Here is a 13,283-nt window from a genome sequence, read left to right as displayed (position 1 = left end):
GATGACCTTTTTCCCTGGGGTTCCGTGCGGCGCCACCATTTTGCTGTGGTCTCTCTATTCCCCGCTTTGGCGGCCATGTTTGTGTAGTCCAGCGGCCATATTTTCATTTTTTTCATCGTACTGTGGCAGGCTGTTTGGCGCTCTCCAGCTCTGGGGTGGTAAGTCTCCCGGGGCATACGATCCTTCCTCTGTTGTATACAGCTCTGCTGGTGCGCTGATTCTTGTGGTGTGTGTGGGGGGGTCCCCCGTTTTTGAAAAAAAAAAAAAATTTTTGTTTGTGCACGACGCGGCTCCGCTTAACCCTTTGTTGGCAATGGAGCCTCTGGAACGTGTATCATGCCCTGGTCTCAGTCTGCCCTGGTGTGTATGTGTATGTATATGTGTATATATATATATATATATATATATATATATATATATATATATATAAAATTCCGTAAAACCAACTGAAAAAAAAAAAAATTATTACCGACAGAGTGTAAGTCGTTTCAAATTTGGATAAAGGATTAAAATACTTTTTCTCTATTCATCGACAGACGCGGCTCTGCTTAATCATAGACTATAGGGTTATGCTCCTATAGTCTATGATTAAGCAGAGCTGCGTCTGTCGATGAACTTCAGAGAAAAGGATTTTATGGTTGGTTCTTACAAAAATCCAGTTATATTGAAAGGAATACATATCTTAAAGTGCAGCCAGTATACGTCGCATACTTTTTATTTACCTGTTTAATTTGTTGTTTAAAGGTGACATTGGGTATTTCCTCTTTTTGTCTTTTAGGCAAGCCCTAGCCCTAGTCCTATGGGTTATAGCCCTATGACCCCAGGTGCACCTTCTCCTGGTGGGTACAATCCCCACACACCTGGCTCCTCCATAGAGCAGGTCTCCAGCGACTGGGTCACCACAGACATTCAAGTCAAAGTGAGAGACACATTCCAGGACAACCAAGTTGTGGGACAGATGGGGATCATTCGCAGTGTCAGTGTAAGTTATCTGTGGCAGAAGAATACATGTAGAATTATGGCTTCCTGTTAAAATTGATGTGCACGTGCTGCAGCACATCTCTTGCTCCACCCCCCCCCCCCCCCCACCTTAGTACTATAGTCTCTCATACAGAAGCTTTTTGTTATTTTTGAATAGCTGATTCCGTAGATGCTCAGTACATTTTATAGCATATATTGCAGTGTTTGATGTGAGCAGTTTGGGGATAGGGTGTGAAGTCTTGGATGAAGGGTCACTGGTGTTATATCTTTTGATTTTTTTCTTCTGGTTTCCAGGGTGGACTCTGCTCTGTGCTGCTACAAGACAGTGAGAAGGTTATCAGTCTCTCTGGGGATCACCTGGAGCCAGTGACACCCACCAAGAATAACCGGGTAAGTTGAGTGCCTCCACCACATCAGAGCATCTTATATCGTTTACCATTGCCATGTTAGGGCTAGCTGCTATAGAGTGGAAAAATTTTCTCACACCATGCTAAACATCACATTATCTACACAATAGTTAAAACATTATTTAGAGAATGCATGCAATTGGAAAACAGTGCAAATTTAAAACAAAATAGTTTTGGGTTTTTTTTTTTTTTTTTTTTTGTTTTTTTTTTTTTTTGTTTTTTGCTGTATTTTGATGTACTGGCATCATATGAGACCAAGCCAATTCAAATGCTCCATTTCCTAGTAGTCAACCGTGTCTCTGGAATCTCATCAGATGTGTATTCTCTGCAGCCTAGATGACAATTAACCTGCAGCCAACAGCTTACTCATTTAACTACTTTCCAACCGCCCACCATAGATACGCTGTGGCAGGCTGGCTTGGCTGCGTGAATTGCCGCACCTGTACTGCGGTTGTACGTGGGGCAGGGGTCGCCCCCCTATTGGCTTGGACCTGGTGATAGGTTCTGACCAATGGCAGAAGGTCCTGTGCCTGTGAAATTTAAACACAGGCACAGGATATGATGCAGTCTCCTCTCCTGGAGTCTTTCTCGGTTCCAGCGTGTGAGGAGATAACATCAACTGTGAGTACAGAAGCAACACACTGACACCAGTACACATAGGCACACATTTAACCCCCCCAATTAACCCTTTCACTACCTGTCACAGTGCACCCTATATACAGTACAGATAAATATTACTGATCACTGTATTAGTGTCACTTTTGACTTCAGATAGTGTGAGAGAGAGTGGTAGTCCCAAATAGATTTAGGGTCCCTGCCATATATCCCCCAATAAAGATTTAACCCCCTGATCACCCCCGTTAACCCTTTCACTCCATGTCAGTGTACACAATATACAGTATACAGATAATTTACTGATCACTGTATTCGTGTCACTTGTGACTTCAGTTAGTGAGAGACAGTGGTAGTTGGAGGCAGTCCCAGATAGGTTTAGGGTACCCTCCATATATCCTCTAATAGGAATTTAACCCCCTGGTCACCCCCAGTTAACCCCTTCATTGTCCTGTCACAGATCTTTTTTCTGATCACTGTATTAGTGTCACAGGTGACATCAGTTAGTGTCAATTCAGGGTAGCATCAGATTTCCCACCACATATTTAGTAATACATTTTAACTCTTCGATTGCCAGTGACGCGCACACACACACACACACTGAAAGGATCGATATCTTTGATCTGATCAGAAATATACTAGTGTTCCCAAAATGCAGCATTAGCAGGATCAGCCCCAAAACCTGCCAGCACCTGCATTTAGCCCCTCCCTCCCCAAGAAGTGCAGAAGCAGCAGATTACTGTCACTTCCAATACACAGCACACTAAACTGCAGCATTGGCAGAGTCAGGCCTGATCTCTGCTATCACTAGCAGTTACATTTTTTGGTAGCGGTTCAAACAGTCCTTGACAACCAGGTGCTTTTTTTTTTACCTGTGAGTCACACTAGGTACCTATACATTTTTGGCCAAAATGTCCAAAAAGAGGTACACTAGGGAAGAGGCCTACACAATGCTGAGCATGACAGATGAGAGCGATGGGGAAGCCTCGCTGTCAGAATCAAGCTCAGTATTCGAACCTGTAGAGTGCAGTGGCACCCTGACAGATAGCTCTGGCGACGGAGTAGTGATCCCTGCTAAGGTCAGGCGTGCCTGACCCTGTTTTTCTTTTGCTGAGGAGCAACAACCGCAGGGTTCTCGTATGCAGCAGAGTGTCAGTACTAGTGCCGCACAATGTTCTGGTGAACTGGCATGCACCAGCGTCCAAGTACATCCTGGTCATAGTCAAACCAGCACTGCAGTAACACTTGGTGATGTGGCAAGTCCCATAAGTGCAGTTCAAGCTGGTGCGATGGCTTGCACAATTAGTGGCCCGCAACCACCAATAATTCGAAGACAGGCCCGTAGAGTCCATAGTTTCCTTCTTGATGCGCTTGCAAATCCCGATTGGGAGCCCACCACTTCTGCAGCCCCCGGAATTCAGGTGGAAACAGCCAATTTTACTCCCCTTGATTTTAATGAGCTGTTTTTCTCAGATCTTTACAGATCTATTGTGGACCAAAGCAATTTATATGCAATTGATCACCGCAAATCTAAATTTGACCCTTGCCAGAGAATTTGCATGGAGAAACGTATTATGGTTTCTGCATTTTTAAAACCTTTCTGGGCCTATCCCTCCTCATGGGCATTACTAAAAAGACTGAGTTGCGGTCATATTCGTCCAATGACCCAATTCACCATATGCCCGTGTTCTCTGCCGCCACGGTCAGGACTAGATACAAGCAAATCTTGCAGTTCATGCACTTCAGTGACAATGAACTCTGTCATCCTTCGGATGACCCTGGATGTGACCGGCTCCACAAAATTCGGTCCCTCGTATATCACTTCAACCAGGAGTTTGCAGCCTTGTATATGCCCCAACATGCTGTCTGCGTTAATGAGTCCCTGAATACATTTTCTGTCTGCCTTGCTTTCAAACAGTTTCTCCCCAGCAAGCATGCCCGATATGGGATCAAGATTAATAAGCTCTGTGACAGGACAACAGGCTATACATGTCGTTTCAGGGTTTACGAGGAAAACGATAGCCATGTGGAGCCCCCCAACTGCCCAGACTACATGGGGAGCAGCGGCAAGATTGTTTTGGACTTGGTGTCACCCTTATTCGGAAAGGGGGTACAATTTATACGTAGATAACTTGTATATAAGCGTGACACTTTTTAGACACCTTTTTGATTTTGGAATTGGCGCATATGGCACTGTGTGATCTTCCCCCAGCGGCTTGTAGATTCCTGACTTAGATGGGGGGAGAGAGCCTGCCTGAAGTCTGATAAATTGCTTGCAGTGAAGTGGAGGGACACACGGAATGTTTTTGTTCTGTCCTCCATTCACACAGATATGATATTGCAACGGCGACTGGTGTGGTTGAGAAGCCCCTCTGTGTCCACGAATACAACCTGAACATGGGAGGGGTGGACGTCAACGACCAGATGATGGTGCCATACTTAGTTGCCCATAAGGCCAGATGCTGGTACAAAAAAGTGTCTGTGTACTTATTTCAATTTGCTCTGCTGAACGCTTATATGCTATGCAAAGCATCAGGAAGAAGTAGATCCTTACTAAAATTCCAGGAAGAGATCACCACAGCCCTTCTGTATCCAGGAGGTGCTGTGGCCCAAATTCACTCTCTAGATGCAGTGAGCTGGCTGCATGAGAGGCATTTCCCAGATGTCCTACTTAGTACTCCTACTCAAAAAGCATCCCAAAGAAGATGTCGCGTCTATAGGAAACGCGGATCTAGGCGCGACACCCGCTATTTTTGTCCCTCCTGTCTTGGTCAACCTGGTCTCTGCATCGGGGACTGTTTCCATCGCTACCTCACACTAGTATAGTATTCGTATAGGGCACAGTCTAAGGCACACTTTTTCACACAGGGCCTTGAAAGATGTTGGCTATCGCTTTTTGAGACCCTAGTTTTTTTTTTTGTTTTTGTTTTGTTTTTTTAACAGTTACAAAAAAAAGTGTAAAAAAAAAAAAAAAAAAGTTACAAAAAAAATAAAAAAGCCAAAAACAGTTGACGTTTTGAGTTAATTTTTCTGTACTTTACTTTTCTTCTTTTTTTTACTGTACTTTTTAATATACTGTTATACTCTGTTTTATTGTTACTGTGTTTTTATTGTTATTCATTGTTTGCTTTGCAGGTACGCCCATCAGCTGCAGCACTGATATTTTTTTTTATTCTGACAGCAACAGCGTTTGCTCTCACCGTATACGTAATCAATGATTGTAGCGCTGTAGGAGGTGATTTCCCCACCGCAGTTAAAAAAAAAATAAAAAGCATGTGTCGTGAAGCATAGGGGCTGGGGTGGACACAGAGGGCAGATCTCCCCTATGCTTCACCATATATTTAACACTTTTCTTGGCAGAGATTCCTTCATCCACATCAATGCGAATGGAGGAATCTGCTATGTTCTTTTTACTTCTTCTGTCCATGGGCGGAAGGAAAAAAGAACATTGCATGTATGCCCATCATTAGAAATGGGTGGATGCTGGGAGGTCTAATAGTGGGCATACCACACACTTTCTGGTATCGTTTTTTTTACAGCCAGTGGTCAGCTTTTATGTAAAAGCAATCCTAGCAGAGATAATTAGCCACTAGACTGCTTTTACAAGCTGTGGGAGTTCCGTTCCCTCTCCTGTCCCACCGAACCCGAGACTGCAGTCGGTGGCTCTGTCAGCTGACCATAGAGCTGATTGGAGACCAGAATGGCTCCAATCATCTCTATGGCCAAAGATACCGGATGCTACAAGCATTTCATGACTTCAGTTTTGCCAGATAGAAACAGCGCCATTGGGAAAGCATCTTATCACACCAATCATAGTGTGGTCAGATGCTTTAAAGGCAGAGGAGAGATCTAGAGTTCAATAGACCCCAATTTTTGGATTAGAGTATCTGTCACTACTTATTGCTATTATAGGGGATATTTAAATTCCCAGTGATAACAATAAAAATGATTAAAAAAAAAATTTAAAGGGAAGGTGTCAAAATAAAATAAAAAAGCAAAATAAATAAATAATAAAAAGAAATTCAAACACCCCTGTCCCTTCGCCTTTGCGCGCAAAGGCGAACACAAGCATTGGTTTGGTGTCATATGTAAACAGCAATTGCGCCATGCATGTGAGGTATCACTGAAAACGTCAGATCGAGGGCAGTAATTCTTCCAGTAGACCTCCTCTGTAAATCTAAAGTGTTAACCTGTAAAGGCTTTTAAAAATGTACGTCATCTGTTGCCGCGTGCACAAGTTTAAAGCATGTCATGTTTGGTATCTATGTACTCAGCATAAGATCATATTTTATATTTTACCAAACAAATGGGCAATGTATAGTGTGTTTTATGCATTCAATTTAAAAAAGTGTTGTTTTTTTTTTTCCCCCAAAAAAATTACATTTGGAAAATATGTTCGCAAACACCGTGTGACAAAAAAAATTGCAACACCCATAGTTTTGTTCTGTAGGACCTCTGCTTTAAAAAAAGTTTCGGGAAAATTACAATTTTTTTTGTTTTTTTACACAAGGTTGTCACTAAATGATATATTGCTCACACATGCCATGGGTATATGTGGAATGACACTCCAAAATACATTCTGCTGCTTCTCCTGAGTACATGGGTACCACATGTGTGAGACTTTTTGGGATCCTAACTGTGTACGGGACCCCGAAAACCAATCGCCACCTGCAGGTTTTCTAAGGGCATAAATTGCTTATTTCACTACCTATCACAGTTTCGGAGGCCCTAAAATGTCAAGATAGCACAAAACCCCCCCAAATAACCCCATTTTGGAAAGTAGACACACAAGCTATTTGCTGAGAGGCTTGTAGAGTCCATGGAATATTTTATATTTTGCCACAAGTATCGGGAAAATGCCAAATGTGTTTGTTTTTTTTTTTTTTTGTTTTTTTTTACACAAAATTGTCACTTAAAGGATTTATTGCTCAAACATGCCATGGCTTTATGTGAAATGACACCCCAAAATACATTCTGCTGCTTCTGCGCTGAGCATGAGGATACCATGTGTGAAACTTTTCGGCAGTCTAGCCGTGTACAGGACCCCAAAAACCAATCCCTGCCTTCAGGCTTTCTAAGGGTGTAAATTGTTTATTTTACTTCTCACTACCTATCACGGTTTCGGAGGCAATGAAATGCCAAGATAGCACAAAACTTCCCCCAAATGACCCCTTTTTGGAAAGTAGGCACCCTAAGCTTTTTCCTGCGAGGCATACTGAGTATTTTGCAGCTCTCATTGGTTTTGGAAAATGAAGAAAGAAAAGGAAAATTTTTATTTATTTTTTATTTTTTTCAATTTTTAAAACGAGAACTGCTAAATACTCAAAATGCCTCTCAGCAAATAGCTAGACAAAAAGTCTCACATGTGGTATCTTCATACTCGGGAGAAGCAGCAGAATGTATTTTTGGGTGTCATTTCACATATACCCATGGAATGTGTGAGCAATGTATCATTTCAATGACAACTTTTGTGGGGGGTTTTTTTTTTTTTGTCATTTTTCAAACACTTGTGACAAAAAAATTAAATATTCAGTGGGCTCATCATGCCTCAGGTATTCCACAAACAAAGTTCAAGCGCCAGTCCTACATGCAATTTCCATGTTGTATCATGACCCCCAAAAAATATGTAAACTGGTGAAGATTATACTCCAAGTGCGCCACGGTCGCCTGATCCTTAACACAGGATGGTGTATGCAGACAGTTAAACAGAAGAGAAGGATGGCACTCAGGTGTGCACTTGTGATGGGAAAAGTACAAATGTTGACCTCAGGGAATTGTCTTTGTAATGGGCCTCAAAAGTTTAATGAACACATACAATAAAAAATAATAAATCAATAAAAGTACTTTCAAACCGGACCCTGGAGCCTCTGGATCTCCATAGGGAGCTGTGGGAATCCCTGGTGATAATCGTGGTACTCGCAATGACATCAGGTGACTCAGATGAAAAAAAGGTGCTCCCTGATAGAAGGCTGGAACTTCCGATGGTAGTGGCTCACACGGTTCTGTGTGCGGCCGCTACACTGAACCGGGGCCAATGCGTAGTTGGAAGCCGAGTCCTAAGTGCGGACCGGAAGTGGCACGTGGCTAACGTCACCGGAAGTAGCCGGAAATGATGCCGTGGGGATGCACAGAGGCCAGGCGGGGCGGATTAAGTATCGCAAGTGCTTCTCAAGAGCTTCTGGTTGCCACAACTACATGTTTCGCTATGTATAGCTTTATCAAGTTCTTTTGAGGCCCATTACAAAGACCATTCCCTGAGGTCAACATTTGTACTTTTCCCATCACAAGTGCACACCTGAGCGCCATCCTTCTCTTCTGTTTAATTATCATGCCTCAGGAAATTTCTTGGGGTGTCTACTTTCCAAAAAGGGTTAATTTGGGGGGATTGTACTGCCCTGCCATTTTAGCACTTCAAGAAATGAGATAGGCAGTCAAAAAGTAAAAGCTGCGTAAATTCCAGTACAGTGCCTTGCGAACGTATTTGGCCCCCTTGAACTTTGCGACCTTTTGCCACATTTCAGGCTTCAAACATAAAGATATAAAACTGTAATTTTTGTGAAGAATCAACAAGTGGGACACAATCATGAAGTGGAACGAAATTTATTGGATATTTCAAACTTTTTTAACAAAAAACTGAAAAATTGGGCGTACAAAATTATTCAGCCCCTTTACTTTCAGTTCAGCAAACTCTCTACAGAAGTTCAGTGAGGATCTCTGAATGATCCAATGTTGACCTAAATGACTAATGATGATAAATAGAATCCACCTGTGTGTAATCAAGTCTCCGTATAAAAGCACCTGCACTGTGATAGTCTCAGAGGTCCGTTTAAAGCGCAGAGAGCATCATGAAGAACAAGGAACACACCAGGCAGGTCCGAGATACTGTTGTGGAGAAGTTTAAAGCTGGATTTGGATACAAAAAAGATTTCCCAAGCTTTAAACATCCCAAGGAGCACTGTGCAAGCGATAATATTGAAATGGAAGGAGTATCAGACCACTGCAAATTTACGAAGACCTGGCCGTCCTTCTAAACTTTCAGCTCATACAAGGAGAAGACTGATCAGAGATGCAGCCAAGAGGCCCATGATCACTCTGGATGAACTGCAGAGATCTACAGCTGAGGTGGGAGACTCTGTCCATAGGACAACAATCAGTCATATACTGCACAAATCTGGCCTTTATGGAAGAGTGGCAAGAAGAAAGCCATTTCTTAAAGATATCCATAAAAAGTGTTGTTTAAAGTTTGCCACAAGCCACCTGGGAGACACACCAAACATGTGGAAGAAGGTGCTCTGGTCAGATGAAACCAAAATCAAACTTTTTGGCATCAATGCATAACGTTATGTTTGGCGTAAAAGCAACGCAGCTCATCACCCTGAACACACCATCCCCACTGTCAAACATGGTGGTGGCAGCATCATGGTTTGGGCCTGCTTTTCTTCAGCAGGGACAGGGAAGATGGTTAAAATTGATGGAAAGATGGATGGAGCCAAATACAGGACCATTCTGGAAGAAAACCTGATGGAGTCTGCAAAAGACCGGAGACTGGGACGGAGATTTATCTTCCAACAAGACAATGATCCAAAACATAAAGCAAAATCTACAATGGAATGGTTCACAAATAAACATATCCAGGTGTTAGAATGGCCAAGTCAAAGTCCAGACCTGAATCCAATCGAGAATCTGTGGAAAGAACTGAAAACTGCTGTTCACAAACGCTCTCCATCCAACCTCACTGAGCTCGAGCTGTTTTGCAAGGAGGAATGGGCAAACATTTCAGTCTCTCGATGTGCAAAACTGATAGAGACATACTCCAATCCAAGCAACTTGCAGCTGTAATCGCAGCAAAAGGTGGCGCCACAAAGTATTAACTTAAGGGGGCTGAATAATTTTGCACACCCAATTTTTCAGTTTTTTATTTGTTAAAGTTTGAAATATCCAATAAATTTAGTTCCACTTCATGATTGTGTCCCACTTGTTGATTCTTCACAAAAAAATTACAGTTTTATATCTTTGAATACAATAAAAATAAAAATTCAGCGCTTAAAACCAAATGGATGGGTAAGCAGCTGTACACCAGGATAGGTCAAACCTACCAAAACCTATAATATGCAGTAAGTGCAGCGCTATAAAATTACAAATAGTGCATAAAATCATTCACATTAAAATGTATAAAATGCACAATAAAAAGCATGTGGATCATAAATCATAAAGTCCTTAAAAGCTGATTTCCAAAGTGAAAAACAGGAATATTTAAAACGACACTGCAAACGTAACTCCTCCACCACAGATAATACAGCCTCTCACCTCCTGTATTCGACCACTAGGGGTCACAACACTTTGTATCAGTAAGCCAGAGGCAGCCAGAAGATCTGTATATCCAGGATCCAACAGGTTCACAGAAACTCGTGTATGGCAATCCGGAAAAGATAAATAAAACGATCTAATGCTCTCCGCTTAATTAAGGACATTTATTAAAGTAAAAAATAAAGCATCACTCACAAGCAAGGCACTGTCACAGTGTCAGATGAAAGCGAAAGTGCAGACATGTGTTCCAGGATCTCAGAGAGCTGCGGGTGACATCATGCTCCTTCCCCCGTATGCATTACGTCAATAAGCATGACTTCCTCAGCAGGGGTAAGGAGGGAGACCGCACCCGCTCATTATAAAAGCGTCTCATAGCAACCAGAAGCCAGGTCATTACAAAACAGGAAGTGAAGGGGAATGGAAATCCTCCACCCCCTTCAACCAAGGACCAGCCCAACTTCCTGTAGACACAGGAAATATATCTTTGAAGCCTGAAATGTGGCAAAAGGTTGAAAAGTTCAAGGGGGCCGAATACTTTCACAAGGCATTGTATGTTCACCATAGTTTGAAGACACTAACTTTTGCGCAAACCAATAAATATACGCTTATTGAGATTTTGTTTTATCAAAGACATGTAGCTAAATACGTTTTGGCCTAAATTAATGACACAAATTGAGTTTATTGGATATTCTTTATTAAAAAAAAGTAAAAAGTGTCTTTCTCAAAAATTTCAGTCTTTTTTCGTTTATTTCGCAAAAAATAAAAACCACAGAGGTGATCAAATACCACCAAAATGAAAGTTCTATTTGTGGGGAAAAAAGGGCGTAAATTTAGTTTGGGTACAGCATTGCATGACCGTGCAATTGTCAGTTAATCACGCAGTGCCAAATTGCAAAAAATGGCCTCGTCATTAAGGGGGTAAATCAGTCCAGTCCAGAAGTGGTTAAAGGGGTGCTGCCTTTCATATAACAAAATATTTTCTGCTGGCTTCTCAGCACTTTATTTTACTTTTCTATGTTGCTTCTTATTATAGGTATGAACTATTCCATAGTATAAGGGTTTTCTCCTTGCCTCTCTTGACTTTTTCTTCCTAATAGATTTGCAGTTGGTCTTCTAGTCAATGGGTTCTATAAAGAATCTGCCCTTAAGTTACATCCATATTGACCAGTGAGTTGTATGCCTGGATTGTAGTGCAAGTTAAACTTTTAATAGCCCTAACTGGCAGGGCAGAATACAGAAAAAGTTACCTCTGTTAAGGCTGCTTGCATATTGAGATTTAGATCTGGTCTAATTTTTTGCTGTTGGATATCAGAACATATCTCACAAAGTCTCTCTCTCTCTCTCTCTCCCCCCCCCCCTCCCCTCTTCCTTACAGGTGAAAGTCATTTTAGGGGAGGACCGCGAGGCAATGGGCATTCTTCTAAGTATAGACAATGATGATGGCATTGTACGTATGGACCTGGATGACCAACTCAAGATTCTGAATTTGCGCTTCCTGGGGAAGCTGGAGTCTTGAGGCCTCAAGCATTACTCCTGTCCTTGCATAATGAGCCTCCCTTCACCTCAGCGGATTCCACAAAAGCAGAGTTTAGACTTCACTCTGTGCACCCCCTGAAAACAAACTTTTTATCCAGGACAAAAATTGCAGCAGACTGGTTTATCGCTGTCTGCACTTTGCTCGCATCCTCTTACAGCAGATATAATTTCATAAATGTCACTTTGTGTTTTTATTTTCCATATCACCTGTTTTCTGGTATATCCGATCATGATGTGTAATCTCAGGTGGGTGATCCACTGTGTAATATTTATATAGTGCAGTCAATAAACCAGAGGGATAGGTGCATATTTCTCCTCTCTTCTACCAACCAATATTATTGTAACAAGTATAAAACAAGGTAGGTCAGAAGATGGAACTCACAATCAAGTGAGAACCTGGCTTTCAGGAGTAGCAAAACCAGCCCTGCAACATTGTTCGAACGCAAGACACACCTTCTATTAGTCAATGTCACCTAACCTTTATGTGCCTTGAACAGGCAAAGTGGGTCATCTGCACTACTTGTCCTGTACCCTTATATCTTTGTAAAAGGGGCAGTGCTGGTCCTGCTGAGAAAATTGTCAGCAAACAACTTGATTCCCATGAAGGTGGCAAAGTCAGGTGCCTTTGTGGGGTGTTGTACCTTAAAATATGATCATAAAGTTACCTGGAAAAATTCCCATGTGGGGATATTAATTGGATGCATACAGGATCTATGGTGACTACAGAGGATTTCACAGGAAATCTGTAAGGAAATAGAGACTGCAATAATGGACTTCAGTACTTTGTGTCCCTGACCTGGAACAAGTATGCTGACCAGGAGTATTAAAGGGAAATTTCCTCCCACTTCCTGCCCTACCACATCACATCAAATAGGCAGATATTGTGTGGAAAACCAAATTTAGCACAATGAAAACAATAAAAGGTTAGAAGTTTTAACCCTTTCCCACTCAGTCTCTGAGCCAATCCGAATTTATTTTTGCTGGACACAGTGCTAACACTAAAAACATGCTGACAGGAGGGGTGGAGCACAGGGATGCACTCACCAGTGTGCTACTCCCTCTTTTACTGACAAATTACAGGCTGGAGGTGAATCCTAGGCTAGACTGTATTAAATAAAATATAATTGTAGCCAAAGTACGTTCTTGATTTAGACAGAATGGTGTGAAGAGTAAGAAACTGTCACTTTTCTCTATCGTTCATTGACGGACGCAGTTCTCTCTGATTCATATGAGTAGGATAATACTGCCCTCTACAGGAGTAGGACACTAGGCAGAAAAAAGTTCTGGCTACGCCTATGGGCAGTCCCGGAGGGTACACCCTCTCACTTACTGCATAGGATGCCAGTTTTAATCTGCCTAGTCAGGAGTAAAGGCCCGTACACACGTACCGATCGTCTGCATACAAACATCGGCGGACGAAAGATCTGCCGATTGTACGCT

General features: G+C 42.1%; 1 protein-coding gene across 3 annotated transcripts in view; it reads left to right on the top strand.

The window, feature by feature from the left end:
- SUPT5H (SPT5 homolog, DSIF elongation factor subunit) overlaps positions 1–12,153 on the top strand; it is a 62,097-nt gene extending 49,944 nt beyond the window's left edge. For all 3 annotated transcript variants that reach the window (XM_082262871.1, XM_082262872.1, XM_082262870.1), the window contains 3 exons: positions 779–982; positions 1,276–1,371; positions 11,683–12,153. In XM_082262871.1, the coding sequence (XP_082118997.1) occupies positions 779–982; positions 1,276–1,371; positions 11,683–11,823 (441 nt within the window). In that variant the 3' untranslated portion in view covers positions 11,824–12,153. The remainder of the gene's footprint in view (positions 1–778; positions 983–1,275; positions 1,372–11,682) is intronic.
- The last annotated feature ends 1,130 nt before the right edge of the window (positions 12,154–13,283 follow it).

Source organism: Pelophylax lessonae (assembly GCF_965119305.1).
Source record: "Pelophylax lessonae genome assembly, chromosome: 7".
Taxonomy (NCBI): Eukaryota; Metazoa; Chordata; class Amphibia; order Anura; family Ranidae; genus Pelophylax; species Pelophylax lessonae.
This window is presented reverse-complemented; position numbering and strand designations above follow the sequence as displayed.